This window comes from Cervus elaphus, chromosome 4 (assembly GCF_910594005.1).
Source record: "Cervus elaphus chromosome 4, mCerEla1.1, whole genome shotgun sequence".
Lineage (NCBI taxonomy): Eukaryota > Metazoa > Chordata > Mammalia > Artiodactyla > Cervidae > Cervus > Cervus elaphus.
Genome location: NC_057818.1, coordinates 67,244,575 through 67,261,421, shown reverse-complemented (window position 1 = coordinate 67,261,421; position 16,847 = coordinate 67,244,575). Strand labels below are relative to the sequence as shown.

At 51.8% G+C, this 16,847-nt stretch overlaps 1 protein-coding gene across 1 annotated transcript; it reads right to left on the bottom strand.

Annotated features, from left to right (window-relative positions):
- Positions 1-2,459: 2,459 nt before the first annotated feature.
- LOC122692887 (classical arabinogalactan protein 9-like) lies at positions 2,460-15,404 on the bottom strand. Its single transcript, XM_043900701.1, has 4 exons — positions 15,400-15,404; positions 14,143-14,416; positions 12,291-12,508; positions 2,460-2,592 (listed from the first exon to the last, which is right to left on the bottom strand). Exons 1-4 carry the CDS (start codon positions 15,402-15,404, stop codon positions 2,460-2,462), a joined length of 630 nt encoding a protein of 209 aa, XP_043756636.1.
- Between the last annotated feature and the right edge of the window lie 1,443 nt (positions 15,405-16,847).

The window sequence follows — 16,847 nt, the reverse complement described above, 5'->3', positions numbered from 1 at the left end:
TTGCCAAGGGGGAAGGGGTTGGGGGAGAAATGAGAGGGAGTTTGGGGTTAGCAGGTGTAAGCTTTTACATCTAGAATGGATTAACAGGATCCTGCTGAAAGCACAGATTTTGTTCAAAACCCTGTGATAAACCACAATGGAAAGGAACATTTTTAAAAAGAATGTATATGTGTGTATGTCAATCACTTTGCTATATAGCAGAAATTAACACAACGTTGTAACAAATCAACTATAATTAAAACAAAATGAGAAAATGAATAAAGTGGGCCTATTTCAAGAAAAACTGTTAAGAGCGGGATAATATGGGGAACTGTGATGGTGACGCTGAAGTGTCTCGCTTGTGGGGCTTCTTAATTGAACCCTGCTAGCGACAGACACCTGGAAGGAGAGAGGAACCTTCTTGAAGACAAACCTAAGGGCTTTATTTCCTATCGTCCAGCGCCACCTCGTGGTAAAATAGAGGATAGCGGTCTCGCTGGAGACGCCGCAAAAGGCCTTATTTCTTGTCGTCGATCACCACCTAGTGGTAATATATAGCAACTGCCACAGGAATTCGCGGACAAAATCACAGGCATAATGACAAAACAATAAATTAAAATACAGCAAATAATCCAAGGAGGCATCATGTGTGCTCAGAAATATAGTTATTGTCCTCTCACTAACTGCATGAACATTAAAGGCTTCAGTTCACTTCAGTCGCTCAGTCGTGTCCGACTCTCTGTGACCCCATGAATCGCAGCACGCCAGGCCTCCCTGTCCATCACCAACTCCCGGAGTTTACTCAGACTCATGCCCATCGGGTCGGTGATGCCATCCAACCATCTCATCCTCTGTCGTCCCCTTCTCCTCCTGCCCCCAATCCCTCCCAGCATCAGGGTCTTTTCCAATGAGTCAGCTCTTCGCATGAATTGGCCAAAAACTGGAGTTTCAGCTTCAGCATCAGTCCTTCCAATGAACACCCAGGACTGATCTCCTTTAGGATGGACTGGTTGGATCTCCTTGCAGTCCAAGGGACTCTCAAGAGTCTTCTCCAACACCACAGTTCAAAAGCATCAATTCTTCTATGCTCAGCTTTCTTCACAGTCCAACTCTCACATCCATACATGACCACTGGAAAAACCATAGCCTTGATTAGATGGACCTTTGTTGGCAAAGTAATGTCTCTGCTTTTTAATATGCTATCTAGGTTGGTCATAACTTTCCTTCCAAGGAGTAAGCATCTTTTAATTTCATGGCTGCAGTCACCATCTGCAGTGATTTTGGAGCCCCACCCAAATAAAGTCTGACACTGTTTCCACTGTCTCCCCATCTAGTTCCCATGAGGTGATGGGCCCAGATGCCATGATCTTAGTTTTCTGAATGTTGAGCTTTAAGCCAACTTTTCACTCTCCTCTTTCACTTTCATCAAGAGGCTCTTTAGTTCTTCACTCTCTGCCATAAGGGTGGTGTCATCTGCATATCTGAGGTTATTGATATTTCTCCCGGCAATCTTGATTCCAGCTTGTGCTTCTTCCAGCCCAGCGTTTCTCATGATGTGCTCTGCATATAAGTTAAATAAGCAGGGTGACAATATACAGCCTTGATGCACTCTTTTTCCTATTTGGAACCAGTCTGTTGTTCCATGTCCAGTTCTAACTGTTGCTTCCTGACTTGCATACAGGTTTCTCATGAGGCAGGTCAGGTGGTCTGGTATTCCCATCTCTTTCAGAATTTTCCACAGTTTATTAAAGGCTTAGCAATATGCAAACATCCCATTCTTTCTTTCCCCCCAAATCGTCCCCCTCTTGACTGACTACATGTTTTCATGATTTAAATACTGCCGTGGGCAATGAAGCTTCCCTGCTGGCTCAGCTGGTAAAGAATCCGCCTGCGATGCCAGAGACCCCGGGTTCGATTCCTGAGTTAGGAAGTTCCCCTGGAGAAGGGCTAGGCCTCCCACCCCAGTATTCCTGGGCTTCCCCGGTGGCTCGGATGGTTAAAAAAAAAATCCGCCTGTAATGTGGGAGACCTGGGTTTGATCCCTGGGTTTGGGAAGATCCTTTGGAGGAATGCATGGCCATCCATTCCAGTATTCTTGCCTGGAAAATTCCACTGAGAGAGGCGCCCTGGGCTCAGAAAGAGTCGGACAGGACTGAGTGACTCAGCAGAAGCAGGAGACAATCAATGAAAGGGTCAGAAAAAATTTTTTCTTAAAGAAGAAGAAGAAATTTAGACGGTTTAGAGCAGGAACTTCTCAAGGTAATGCTCCTAGGCCTTCTAAACCAGGATCTCTGATTTGGGGGCTCAGCCCTGTGTCTACAGCGGGCTCTGCTGAGAGCCTCAACCGGGGGCGGTTCTGCCTCCTAGCGGACACTTGGGGGATGTCTGGAGACATTTCGGTTTTCACACGGGGCAGGAGATCGGGGGTTGGAGGCCAGGTCGCAGTTCTCCTGAGACTAAGGATTAGTCCCAGATTGGCCTTAGACTCCAAACGCCAGCAGCGCCAGGGCGAGAAGCAGCACCCGGGTACAGAGGTTCCTCCACGCCCCACCCGCCGCCTCAGCCTCCTCTCGGCCAGCATCGCACACCCGGCTGAGAGCCCGCGTGCTGACCCTGATGGGCAAGGAAGCCATTCCACACCCCTGCCTCCTGGTGGAGCATTAACCCGCCCTCGGGGGCCCTGGCTAGCTGCTCGAGCCCCAGCCGCCTGTGCTTTGGGCCGCTCGGGAGGCCTGCCTGCGGGCATTTTCCTTTTCAACCTTCGCTTAACGGCAGGCATGTCTCAGACTTATAATTTAAGAGAACCGAGGTCACATCGCAACCGCAGTTGAGGGAACACAGGTAAATGATGGGGAGGAGGCCAAGACGAAGACAGGAGAAATGTTCACATGTTGAGGGGTGGGGAGCCATTCTGGCTTACGCGTGATTCCATTTACCACCAGCCGGTTCTCAAAACGTTAGCTACGAACCGCTGCCAACTGCAACCTCACGGGCTCAAGGTCTCCCCTCGTAACTAAGCAACCATTTCAGACCCCAACCAATCCTCGCTCCACAAGCACACGTTCTTGCCAGATTCAATGATAATTCTTGACAAACAATTTGTTACCTGTGGTTTTTGCCTTTATGAGGCTCTTCCATTTTGTAATCCAGTGGAAAGAAAACTCTTTTCTATTCCTATCATAGAGTTTTGTTTTGTTTTGTTTTGTTTTGTTTTTGGTCCACAGCATGCAGGCATGTGGAATCTTAGTTCCCCGATCAGGGATTGAACCCGTGTGGCTCTACAGTGGAAGCTTAGAGCCTTAACCACTGGACCAGCAGGAAAAAATTTATATATATATATATATAAAACTATATAAACTATATATAACTATATAAACTATATATATATACATATATATAGTTTACTGATGGTTTCCACTAACAATGGTAACATCTACACCTGTGCACACTCACATCGACCCTTACATTGACTCTGCATTGAGTGTTCATGGAGGGCTTCTTGGAGGAGGTGACATTTAAGCTGCAGCTTGAATGATGAAAGGGAGCCAGTGAATTCCCTGGCAGTTCAGTGGTTAAGACTAGAGCTTCCACAGCAGGGGGCACGGGTTTGATCCCTGGTCTGGAAACGGATCTCACATGCCAGGTGGCGTGGCCAATTAAAAAAAGGGGGGAAAGGGGTGGGGTGGGGGATGGAGAGTCAGGTTTGTGAGAACCTGGGGTAAGAACCTGAGTCATGAAAGAGCGACCCCAGCCCTCGTTAAGGGAGTAAATTCTGATGGGTCTCGTCCTGTCTGGGAGGCGCTGATCTCCTCCTCGCTAATGGTTGGATTGAGGGGTTACCACAACCCAGATCTGGCCAACGGGAAGGGAGTCTGTGTGTGCTGAGACGTCTTTGAGAGTGATCCTTACTCCTGAGATGGCTTCTTTCAGCCTTCGGGTGTTCCTGTGGTGGGGAGGGTTCCCGAAGCCGCAGCTGCCACCGGGCCTCCAGCCCGAGCCCGGGGTCTGAGGTCCGCGGGGCGACCGTGGTTCCCGGAAAGGCCCACGCCTTCCTCTGACCTCTGCTGCCTGCGGGCCTGCTAGAAAGAGCCAGGCGGAGAGCGAGACAGGGACAGACGGGAGACAACTGAACGCGACGGGAAAGAAGCTCGGCTCTCTCTTATTTTCCCCTTAAAACTAGGGGAAGTTGGAAGGAAGGCTGGGGTGCTGGGGGGCTCCGGGAAAAAAAAAACAAACAAACTAGGGGAGTGTGGAGGGAAGCAAATAAATCAGAGGGAAGAGGAGAATAATTTGAAGAAAAGTAAAGGGCAGAGCAGGGCAGGTGACAATGAAGTGCTGTTAAATATTCTGGGCCCCCCTCCCCGCCACACACACACTCACACACACACACTCACACACGCACACACACTCACCCACACACTCTCATACACACACACTCACACGCATATACACACTCACACACACTCAAACACACTCACACACACACTCACATATACACACTCACCCACACACGCAAACACACTCACACACACGCACACACAAACACACACTCTCACACACACCCACTCTCTCACACACACTCACACACAAACACACACACTCACACACTCACATACACCCACACAAACATACACTCACACACACACTAACACATACACACACACTCACACACACGCACACACGCACTCTCACATACACACACCCTCACACTCTCACACATACACACACACACTCACACATACACACACTCTCACACATACACACTCACATACTTTCACACACACACACTCTTGCACACATACACACACTCTTGCACACATACACTCACACACACTCACATACACTCACACACATACTCACACACTCTTACACACATACACACACTCACACACACATTCTCATACATACACATACCCATTGTCACACACACACCCACTCTCACACATACACACACACTGTCACACACACATACACACTTTCTCATACATACATATACCCACTCTCACACACACACACATAAACACACACACACTCTCAGACACATACACACTCTCATACACTCACACACACTCTCACACTCACACACACTTACACCCTGCACATGCACTGAGGCATCTCACCCCATTTCTGTCTCCTATAAAAAATGAACAAGTGTATATATATCACAGTGTACCCGTTTACTTGTGCATATGTGGGACCACCACCAGCAATTCCACTGGAAAAACAAAAGGGCCTTTCCACAGCCCAGCCCAGCCCTCAAGAAAGCAGTGCCTTTGCTTGATTGCATGTACTTACCTGTTTATTTCATAAATATTTATTTATTTTTTTAAATCGATGTCCAGTTGCTTTTATCTGAGTAATTTTATGTGTCTCTGTTGAGAAGGAAAGCTTAAGAGCAACTATCTTAGCAAATGTCAAGCATATCACACAGTATTATTATCTGCAGTTGCCACGCTGTACATTAGAGCTCAGAATTTGTCTTAAAACTGAGAGCTTAAAAAAAAAAAAAAAACACTGAGAGCTGGTACACTTCGACCAGCATCTCCCGTTCCCCAACCCTCACCCCAGCCCCTGGCAGTCACTGTTCTACTCTATGAATTTGATTTTTTTTTTTTTTCAGTTTCCACGTATGTATAAGCGGAATCACACTATATTTGTCTTTTCTGCCTGGCTAATTTCACTTAGCATAATGCCCTGAGATTTAATCCATGTTGTCACAAATCACAGCTTTATTTTTAATTATTTAAATAACTATGCTTTGAGCTACTGGCACTTGCAGCCAATGGTGACTAGAATCTGGAATTTCTTCAGCGTCCGCAAAAGACTGCAAAACCATTTAATTTAATTTTTAACTGTATGGCTTGCAGAATCCTAATTCCCTGAACAAGGATTGAACCCGGGCCCTGGGCAGTGAAAGCACAGAACCCTAACCATTGGACCACCAGGGAATTTCCACTTTATTTTTCATCCTTTTGTAAAAAATTCACGTTTTCATTTTAATAGGGACAAAAGCAGGCGTGACACACGTTCTGGGGGCAGCAGAAGGTCTGAGCCTTTCTCAGCCCTTTCTCTTCCAGCCACGCAGGCCTGGCGTCCCCTCGGCTATGGACGAACGTTTGCTTCCCACAAATTCGTTTGTCGGATCCTCACCACCCGTGTGTTGGTATCAGAAGGCGGGCCCTTCGATGATTGATTAGGTCTCAAGGCGGGAGACTAACATCCCCATAAAAGAGGCCCCAAGAGCTCCCTCTGGTGGACATAGCCGGAAGTGACCCTTCACAGGGCGTCCCTGGTGGTCCAGTGGTTAAGATTCCGCCTTCCAGTGCAGGGGTTACAGGTTCCATCCCGGGGAAGGGAGATAAGTTTCCACGTGTCTCGTGGTGGCCAGGGGGGGAAAAAGAAGAAGAAGAAGAAGAAGAAGAAAAGGTAGCCGTTTGCGAACCAGTAAGGGATTCCCTTATGACTTCCCTGGTGGCTCAGATTGTAAAACAATCTGCCTACAATGAGGAAGACCCTGGTTCGATCCCTGGGAAGATCCCCCTGGAGAAGGGAATGGCAACCCACCCCAGTATTCTTGCCTGGGAAATCCCATGGACGGAGGAGCCTGGTGGGCTACAGTCCACGGGGTCGCAAAGAGAGGGTCTTCAGTTCTCAAGGGCTTCCCTGGTGGCTCAGACGGTAAAAAAAAAAAAAAAAAAAGAAATCCGCCTGCCAGTGCAGGAGACCCGGGTTCATTCCCTGGGTCAGGAAGATCCCCCGGAGGAGGGAAAGGCTACCCGCTCCAGGATTCTTGCCTGGGAAGTCCCATGGACGGAGGAGCCTGGCGGGCTACAGTCCATGGGGTCGCAAAGAGGCCGGCTCGACTGAGCCACTGACACTCAGACTTTTCGCAAGTGGGGTCCTCACCAGGCGCTTCATCTGCTGGTGCCTGGGTCTTGGACTTCCTGCCCAGAACTGTAAGAGAGAAACGTCCCTCACAACCCGCCAGATAGGTGGGGATTCTGTTATAACAGCCCCGAGGGATGAAGACAACCCCTCTACCCTCTTGAGGTCATAGAAATTCCCTCCCACCTGGTGTGAAGATAGAGGCTGTTGCCATGGACACCAAGGTGGGTTGGGGGCCCAGAAGGAGAGCCTGGGGAAAGGACAGCAGGAGCCTCAGAGACTGAGACTTCGCGGGCTTTGCAGACCACGTGGGGCTCAAGTCCCTGCCTATCCACACAGGGGACGCACCCAAGGTGTGAAGGCGAAATGGAGACACTCAAGAAGCGCGGCTTCCTTGCTGCTCCAGTGGTTGAGGATCCGCCTGACAGTGAAGGGGACACGGGTTCGATCCCTGGTCTGGGAAGATCCCACATGCTGCAGAGCAGCTCAGCCCGGGAGCCACAACTCCTGAGCTGCATGCCCTAGGCCCGCTGCTCCCCAACAAGAGCAGCCCCGCTCCCCCCAATGGAGACCCTGCCGAGCCCCAAAGAAAGAAGGAAACTCAGCAAGCGGCTTTGCCTCTCGAAGCCCCAGGTTCCCCTTTCTGAACACAAGCTACAAGTGTTCCATGATCACGAGGTCGCCGTGAGCATAAAGCAAATGCATCTTACAAAGTGCTCAGCTGCAGATCTGATGCCCTTTGTTGCAGAAACCGGTACCCGGGACACCAAGCCCCACACTTGCAGAGGTGGAGAACTCAGGGTTCTCACGCCGGCGGGCCCAGAGGGGTTAACCCTCCGAGCTCTGAGCCCCGAACAAAGGGACAGGCATGATTAAGCAGGTTTGTGGGTTTGCAGGGGCTGGGTGTTTGCAAAGAGCGGGACAAGGGTGAGTGACATAAACTCCGGTTCCTAGTATTGTGAGTCCCCACTTTCTGAGAATGCGTGACCTAGACTTTGCAAGGAGCGAGCTGAGTTACAGAGGCGGAAAGAGCAGGAGGTTATGTGAAAATATTAACTTTTCCTTTTCACCTTTAGCCCGAGTTTCTCAAAGTGGAGCCGGAGACCACATGCCTCGGGGCACTTGGGCAGAGGGGCGCCGTTGTTGAAAATGGAGAATCCTGGGGTCCGTAAAACTAAAAAGGAAGCAAAAGCTCTCCTCTTCATAGTCTCGCTCTTAAATATCACCCTGCTGGACTTCCTCGGGAGTCCAGTGGTTAGGACTCCGTGCTTCCAATGCAGGGGGGCTCAGGTTTGATCCCTGGTCAGGAACTAAGATCCTTCTTGCTGTGTGGTGCAGCAAAAAGTGAAACAAATAGACGAGGGGGGCTTTGAGGAATAAGCAGAAGTTCAATGGATTGGAAAACTTGGGAGAAGGCAGCAAGATTGCTGAGACATGCTCACACTAGAGACTATTCCTGTTGACCCAATGGGCGGGCCAATCGGAGCCGGGAAAAGGTAGACCGTGTCTTGTGGTCACAAGGCTAGGAATTAGCAAAAAGGGCCCTGAGACCCACATCTCTCCACTTCTAGTCAGATTTTCTCCAGTGTTGTCTTTCTCTCTGGCATTAAAAATTGAGCTTCCTTCGTGGCCCCTGGGAAGATAAATAAATGGGGGATTTCCTTGGTGCTCCAGTGGTTAAGACTCCTCTGCCCACACAGGGGACGTGGGTTTGATCCCTGGTCCGGGAAGATCCCCCATGCCACTGGGCAACTAAGTCTGTATACTACAACTACTGAGCCTGCACTTCGCAGCGAGAGCGGCCCACCCCTCGCTGCAGGCAGAGGAAGCCCGCACACAGCTAGGAGGACCCCGCGCGGCCGTGATAAATAAATACGCACAATGCAAAAAATAAATGGACAAATACATAAACTATCACCCTGCTTCCTTTGCTTCACAGCACATGTCCATATCCAAACCGGGTTTTGAAAATTGGTTCATCGGCCAAGGGTCTGTCTTCCAGGGTGAACTCCGCGCAGGGTACAGCCTGTCTGGTTCTCGAGGGCACCCCACCCCCCAAGCCTCCCACCTAGACTGGGTCTTACCGCTTAACTAACCTTGAATGTGTTCTTATCTTTTTTTCCAGTGCCCATAAATAAAGTTTTACTGGAACATGGCCACACTAATTAATTTCCATATTGCCTGCGGCTGCTTTCCTATTACAACAGAGAGCGAACGATCTGCTACAAAGGCTGAAAGATTTACAAGCTGGGGCATTCCCAGGCGGTCCAGTGGTTAGGCCTTGGTGCTTTCACTGCCAAGGGCTCAGGTTGGATCCCTGGTGCAGAAACTAAGATCCCACAGGCTGCGCCATGAGGCCCCAGAACAAAACAAGATCAACAACCTGGCATTTTACGGAAAGTGTTTGCTTATTCGTAGCTCGGACGATGAAGCATCTGCCTGCCGTGCAGGAGACCTGGGTTTGATCCCTGGGTGGGGAAGATCCCCTGGAGAAGGAAATGGCAACCCACTCCAGGATTCTGGCCTGGAGAATCCTGTGGATAGAGGAGCCTGGCAGGTCACAGGCCATGGGGTCGCAGAGTCAGACACCACTGAGCAACAAGACACACGCGAAATAGAGACTGAGGGAGGCAGACATGCTTTCCAGGGGGTAACCTGGGAGGCCTTCCCAGTGGAGGTGATACTGAAGAACTGAAGAATCCTGAGGCATGTGGGAAAATCTGAATACGGTTGAATAGATCAGTGTTAACTGTTAAATCAATGTTAGATGTCCTGAGTGTGAGTCTGACTTCCCTGGAAACCGCATATAAGTGAAGTCACACAGTACTTGTCTTTTGTGACGGGTTTATTCCACTGAACATAATGACCTCGAGGCTCAGACATGTTGAACAGATGCCAAACATCTTCCTTTTTGAGGCGGGCTGGTATCCTGTCACACGGACCCATCACATTTGGTTTGCCCATCTGTTCTGTGGTGGACACTTGGACCACTTCCATGGTTCAGCGTTTGTGACTAACAGTATTATGAACACAGATATACGAATCTTCAGTGTAATATTGGCGAAAGGAGGGAAATGCCGGAGACTCATTCTGAAAGACAGGAACCTAAGGTCACAGGGAAGAGTCCCTGCTCTAGGTGGAGAGGCAGACGGGCTTCAGAGCGGCCGGCAGGGTGTCAGGTGAGAGAAGGCCTCCAGCCAAACCTGGACCAAGAACAGGAGGCGGGAAGGGGGCGGGCGGAGGGGCCCCCCTGGTGGAATCATGAAGGTGTTCCCTGCTGCTTCTGACCTGAGAGACAGGGCCAGGACCCGGGTGCCCCTGCTCCCGCCCGGGTCCACTCACTTGGTTCCAGACCTTCTCCACGGACTGAGGTCAGTTGTCAAAAAAGAGGGCGCTGCTAGAACGCTCCCCACAACTCCCTCCGCTGGGAGAAGACAGACCTGCTCATCTTGAATATTGGGGCTCCTAGTTTTATTTCAGCCCATTTCTTTGGTCCCCAAAGTGGGAAATCAATCCCCAGAGGAAAACACACGCAGGTAGAGGAGGCGGGTGGGCCCGGAGAGGGGATTCCACCTGCTGCCCAGGTGTCTGGGCAGCAGCAGTGGGGCTCAGGCCAAGAGCGCCAAGGCCGGGATCGGAGCCCGGCTCCTCTGCAGAGGGCTGTGTGTCCCGGGCCAGGCGCACAGAGGCCTCTGAGTTTCAACTTCCTCCTGGACGATTTCTTTACAAAAATTCCTGGAAGGACTTCCCTGGTGGTCCACTGGTTAAGAGTTGGCCTGCCAATGCAGGGGACGTGGGTTCGATCCTTGCTCTGGGACGATCCTATGTGCTGAGGGGCAACTAGGCCTATGCCCTAGAGCCGGGGGGCTGCAGCTACTGAAGCCCACACACCCTAGAGCCCGTCCTCTGCTCCAAGAGAAGCCACCCCAGGAGAAGCTCAGGCGCCACAGCTGGAGAGCAGCCCCGATCACAGCAAGCCAGAGAGAAGCCTGCGCAGACACCAAGACCCAGCGCGACCAAAAATAGGTGAATATGTAAACAAAAGCAAAGACTGTAACCGGGGACAGGAAGGGCATGACGTAAGGACGAAGGCATCAACCCCAGAAGGAAATACAACAACAGCAAGAAAAATAGCAGCTCCAGGAGGGACCTCCCTTGTGGTCGAGTGCTCCGGCTCCCAGAGCAGGGGACCCGGGTTCAACCCCTGGTCAGGGAAGTAGATCCCGTGCTGCAACTAAGACCTCCTCCAGCCAGATAAACAAATTAAATAAAAGGTATTTTTTAAAAAATTCGTGGAGCCCTAACTCTTCCAGTCATTGCCTTCAAAGAACTTATGCTCTAATGAAGAGACAGACAGTGAATATGATAAAATGAAATCCATAGGCTGTTAGTGTTGGTTATTAAGGGGTTTTGATGCCCCAAGGCAAAGACCTCCTGGAAGACACCTATGGTGAATACCTTGGTTATGGTTCAAATGAGGGAGAAAGTGCAATAGGAAACTGTAAGATGATATTGAAAATACTTATAATATTGAACAGGTGTTTGATGCAATATGTTGAGAACCCTATTATAGGCTTTGGATTTGAGTTGGGGATTTTGAGGACAGCTTATGGAAGCTGGGTTATGTTCTAGATGAGATGTATCAGGGACTGAGCTTCATTCTGTGACTGAGTTTCTTAGTAAATGGGGAAGGAGGGTCTCGACCAGAGAACAAGGCTACAGTTGTAACTGGTTAAGAAGCTGCATTAGCCAGGAGTGAGGACGGTTTGGTGACTTTCATGACGTGGACGGTGTTCCCGTCTTGTCTGTGTTCAGACACGATTCCCGAGTGGCTGTGTTTTGCTTTCATCCATCACGGTTGCTGAGTGGCCTTTTCTGAAGCTGATGTTCTGTAAGAACACACTTTTTGTTGTTGCTATTTGATTTTGTTTTAAATTTAAGTGTAGTTGAATTAAAATATTGTGTTAGTTTCAGATGTATATGCAGTTCTGTGTATATATTACACACACACACACACACACACACACGCAAGATACTGAATATCGTCCCCTGAGCTATAGGGGTTTCCAGGTGGCTCAGGGGCACAGAGTCAATACAGGAGACACAGCTTCGATCCCTGGGTCGAGAAGACCCCCCGGAGAAGGAAATGGCTACTCTCTCCAGTATTCTTGCCTGGAACACCCCAGGGACAGAGGAGCCGGTGGGCTGCAGCCCATGGGGTCACAGAGAGCCCGACACGACTGACCGGCTGAGCACGCAGACACCCCGTGCCTAGGTGAATCACGCTGATTACTTTCCATATGGCAGACTGTACCTGTTAATGCTCTACCCCTCGTTTATGCCTCCACTCTCCCCCAGGGTGACCATAAGTTGTTTTCTATGTCTGTCTCTGTTTTGGAAAGAAGCCCATTTGTATGTGCGCGCACTGCTGAGGGTTGATGTTTAACGGAACCCGAGCCCCCGGACCGGGGGCCGCCCTCCTGCTCCCGGAGAGGAAGGAGCGCGAGGCAGGGAGGGGGCCGGGGTGCCGGGTGCGGGGGGCGGCCCGGGCGCGGTGTCCTTGAGAGGGCGAGCGCCGCCGTGCAGGCCGGGGGGAGCCGGCCGTGCTGTCTGCCTGGTGGAGGCCGGGGCGGCGGAGGGCGGCCTGCGGGGGTCAGCGCGGCCGCAGCGGGCGTGGGGCTCGGAGGGGAGGCAGGAAGCCTGGACGAACAGACAGGCCAGGGCTCCGCCTGCGGCTTCTACCCCAGCAAGACGGAGCCGGGGGAGGATTTCCAAAAGGAGCCCAGGGCAATTCCCCGGTGGCTCAGTGGTTAGAACCCACCTTTTCACTGCTGACGGCCTGGGTTCCATCCCAGTGGGTGGGCTGTGATCCCACAAGCTGTCTTATGCACACACGTGTACTCGGTCATGTCCAACTCCTTGCGACCCCATGGACTGTAGCCCACCAGGCTTCTCCATCCATGGAATTTTCCAGGCAAGAACACTGAAGTGGGTTGCCATTTCCTCCTCCAGGGGATCTTCCCAACCCAAGGATGGAACCCAGATCTCCTGCAAGCCCCCCACAAGCTATGCAGCAGCCAAAAACAAAGTAAGAAAACAAACAAACAAAAAATTTAAAAAGTAAAGAGGATTTTAGGATAATGACAATTATGTTGGGTGGGGAGTAGACCCGGGGGAGAGCATGGAGTTTGGGAAAACAGATTGGGGGTGGTGTGTTCTTGAAATCATTCAGCCAAGAGCTGTGAGTGTCATGGACCAGGGCAGTGACGACAGGCAAGGTGAACTGTTGTTAAATTTTTAGATATATTTTTGGATGAGTATTGGACCTGATTTTCTGAGGACTGGCTATGGGATGTGAGAGAAGGAACTGAAGATGAATCTGAGCTTCCCAGGTGGCTCAGTGAATGCAGGAGACACAAGAGATGCAGGTTGGATCCCTGGGTGGGGAAGATGCCCCGGAGGAGGACATGGCAACCCCCCCCCAGCGTTCTCGCCTGGACAATCCCATGGACAGAGGAGCCTGGCGGGCTCCAGTCCATCGGGTTGCAAAGAGCTGGCCAGGACTCAGTGACTAAACAATTTAGCAACAAAACAGCAACAACAGTTACCCAGGAGTGAGGACTGTTTGTTCATTTCTGTGACGTGGACGATGTTCATGTCTTGTCTGTGTTCGGACACGATTACCGAGGACTGTGTTTTGTTTCAATCCATTAGGGCTGCGGAGTGGCCTTTTCTGAGGCTGGTGTTCTGAGAGAACACACTGTTTTGTTTTGTTTTAAATTTAAGAGGAGTTGAATTTCAGGTGTTCAGCAAGGTGATTCGGTTATGTATAGATATAAACCGCGCACACACACACACACACACACACACACACACACGCAAGATACTGAATATCGTCCCCTGAGCTATAGGGGTTTCCAGGTGGCTCAGGGGCACAGAGTCAATACAGGAGGCACAGCTTCCATCCCTGGGTCGAGAAGACCCCCCCGGAGAAGGAAATGGCTACTTTCTCCAGTATTCTTGCCTGGAACACCCCAGGGACAGAGGAGCCGGTGGGCTGCAGCCCATGGGGTCACAGAGAGCCCGACACGACTGACCGGCTGAGCACGCAGACACCCCGTGCCTAGGTGAATCACGCTGATTACTTTCCATATGGCAGACTGTACCTGTTAATGCTCTACCCCTCGTTTATGCCTCCACTCTCCCCCAGGGTGACCATAAGTTGTTTTCTATGTCTGTCTCTGTTTTGGAAAGAAGCCCATTTGTATGTGCGCGCACTGCTGAGGGTTGATGTTTAACGGAACCCGAGCCCCCGGACCGGGGGCCGCCCTCCTGCTCCCGGAGAGGAAGGAGCGCGAGGCAGGGAGGGGGCCGGGGTGCCGGGTGCGGGGGGCGGCCCGGGCGCGGTGTCCTTGAGAGGGCGAGCGCCGCCGTGCAGGCCGGGGGGAGCCGGCCGTGCTGTCTGCCTGGTGGAGGCCCGGGCGGCGGAGGGCGGCCTGCGGGGGTCAGCGCGGCCGCAGCGGGCGTGGGGCTCGGAGGGGAGGCAGGAAGCCTGGACGAACAGACAGGCCAGGGCTCCCTCCGCCTGCAGCTTCTACCCCAGCAAGACGGAGCCGGGGGAGGATTTCCAAAAGGAGCCCAGGGCAATTCCCCGGTGGCTCAGTGGTAAAGAATTCACCTGCCAATGCAGGAGATGCGGGTTTGATCCCTGGCTGGGAAGATCCCCACGTGCCGCAGGGACAGCTAAGAGTCTGTGCTCTCCAGCCCGGGAGCTGCAGCTACAGAAGCCCACACACCCCAGAGCCCGTGCTCTGCACCAACTGAAGCCCCCGCAAAAAAAATAAGAAGCCCCTGCAATCAGAAGCCTGCGCACTGCAGCTAGTGGGTCCCCCGTTCATCACAACTAGAGAAAAGCCCATGCTGTGGTGAAGACCCAGCATGCAAAAAAGGAAAGGCATCTAGGGAAAGTGCCCGGTGCCTCAGTGGTTGGGACTCCACACTTCCACTGCTGAGGGCCTGGGTTCAATCCCTGGTCAAGGAACTAAGATCCCCCAGGCTGTGTGGTGGCCTAAGTAAATAAATAAAATTTTTTAAAAATACAGAGAATTTTAGGATAATTACAATCAGGCTGTGTTGAGAGGAGACTCAGGGGGCCAGACTGGAAGTTGGGAAAACAGGTTGGGGGTGGTGTGCTCCTGAAATCATTCAGCCAAGAGCTGTCGGCGTCAGGGACCAGGGCAGTGACGATGGGCAGGGCGAGGAGTTGTTGAATTTTCGGGTGTATTTTTGGACACGTATTGGAGCTGGTTTTCTTTTTGAAAACCTTTGTGTGTGTTTATGTATTTTAGTTTTGGTTTCTCTGGGTCTCCGTTGCTCTGATGGGATTTTCTCTGCTTGCGGGGGGCAGGCTTCTCACCGCGGCGGCTTCTCTGGTTGCAGAGCGTGGGCTCCAGAGCACAGGCTCAGTGGTTGTGGCGCTTGGTTGCTCTGAGGCACGTGGGCTCCTCCCCTGCCTGGGATGGAACCCATGCCTACTGCATCGGCAAGCAGATTCTTATCCACTGTACCACCAGGGAAGCACCAGGACCTGATTCTTCTGATGGACTGGCTATGGGATGTCAGAGAAAGAACTGAAGGTGGACCGGTGGGTCTAGGTCCTGGGCAACTGGGATGTGAGATCCCACTATGGGAATGATGCAGGAGATGCAGGTTGAGTGGGTGGCAGCAGACACCAGCGGCTTCCATTTGCATTTCTTATGCTGAGATGCCTACGAGATGCCCAAGTGGAGATGTCAGAAAGGAAAATGGTGGGGACTTCCCTGGCAGTCTGGTGGTTAAGAGCCCTGCTCCCACTGCAGGGGACACGGGTTCGATTCCTGGGCAGGGAACTTCCGCACTCGGTGCAGTGAGGCCAAGGAAACCTTAGGTTAATACGAAAGGGATGTTGATATTTTCAAGGAGAGGGTGCAAATTAGGCAACATGGAATGTTTCACTGCGTTTGACTACATTAGGGAAATTGATCCCAGAAGTGTTCCACTGTGCATTTTCTTGTGTGCCAGGACACCGTGATTAACATGTCCAAATAAATAAAGCCCTGCAGATGATAAAATTCAGCGCTGTCAGTTCCCAAGATTTGGATGGAAACTGGGTGGAGGGCTGAAAGCCGGGAAAATTTGCTGAAACAGGTGGGTATTGAGACAAAATGAATGATGGTAAACAGATGTCTCCAGGAGACTGTCCACAGCGTTTGGCGTCTTAGAGAAACCTTCCCCACTCTTAATTACACGGGGATGTATATCATTCATGGAGCCCGGCCGGGCCTTTAGCTCAGTGGAAAATTCCGCTGACAATCTGCAAGCTGCCTCTCCTGGCCATGCGCGCGCGGTAAACAGCCTTGCTGCTTTTCCTGCCAGAGCACACGGTATCGGCGCTGTTATTCTCTGCACGTCGTCCCCAGTAATGTCCCTCCGACTCCTGCTGCCCTTTCCCCTGCCCCCAGCCTGCCCGCGCCGCCTACATGTATTTCCCGGGTAGTCATCGCAGCCGCCTCGCGCGCGCGCTCCGGTTCCGGGCCGGCCCTGCGTCAGTGAACGCTGCCGGAGGCGCCGCGTTGCCCGAGCTGACTTCCCAGAAGTCGTGCCTTCCTTGCCCTCTGCTCTCGAAGCCCTGCGCCCAGGGCCGCTGCAGGTCCCACTAGGTCCACTTCCGCTTCTCCCACTGTCTGCGGACGTCTCAGAAACACTGGGCACGGAAAAGGAAAATTAACCAGGAGAAAACGCTGTGTACACGCTTCTCTCCTCGGGGCCGGATGGCCATCAGTGAGGCCCGCCTGTGTATTAGTCTGGGCTCTCTCGAGAGGCGGGACCATCAGGGCAGACTCGTCTATACTGTGCGGTGCTAAGTCGCCGCAGTTGGTCCGACTCTTTGTCCCCTCTTGGACTCTAGCTCGCCAGGCAGCTCTGAGCTTTCACGCCATGGCTTC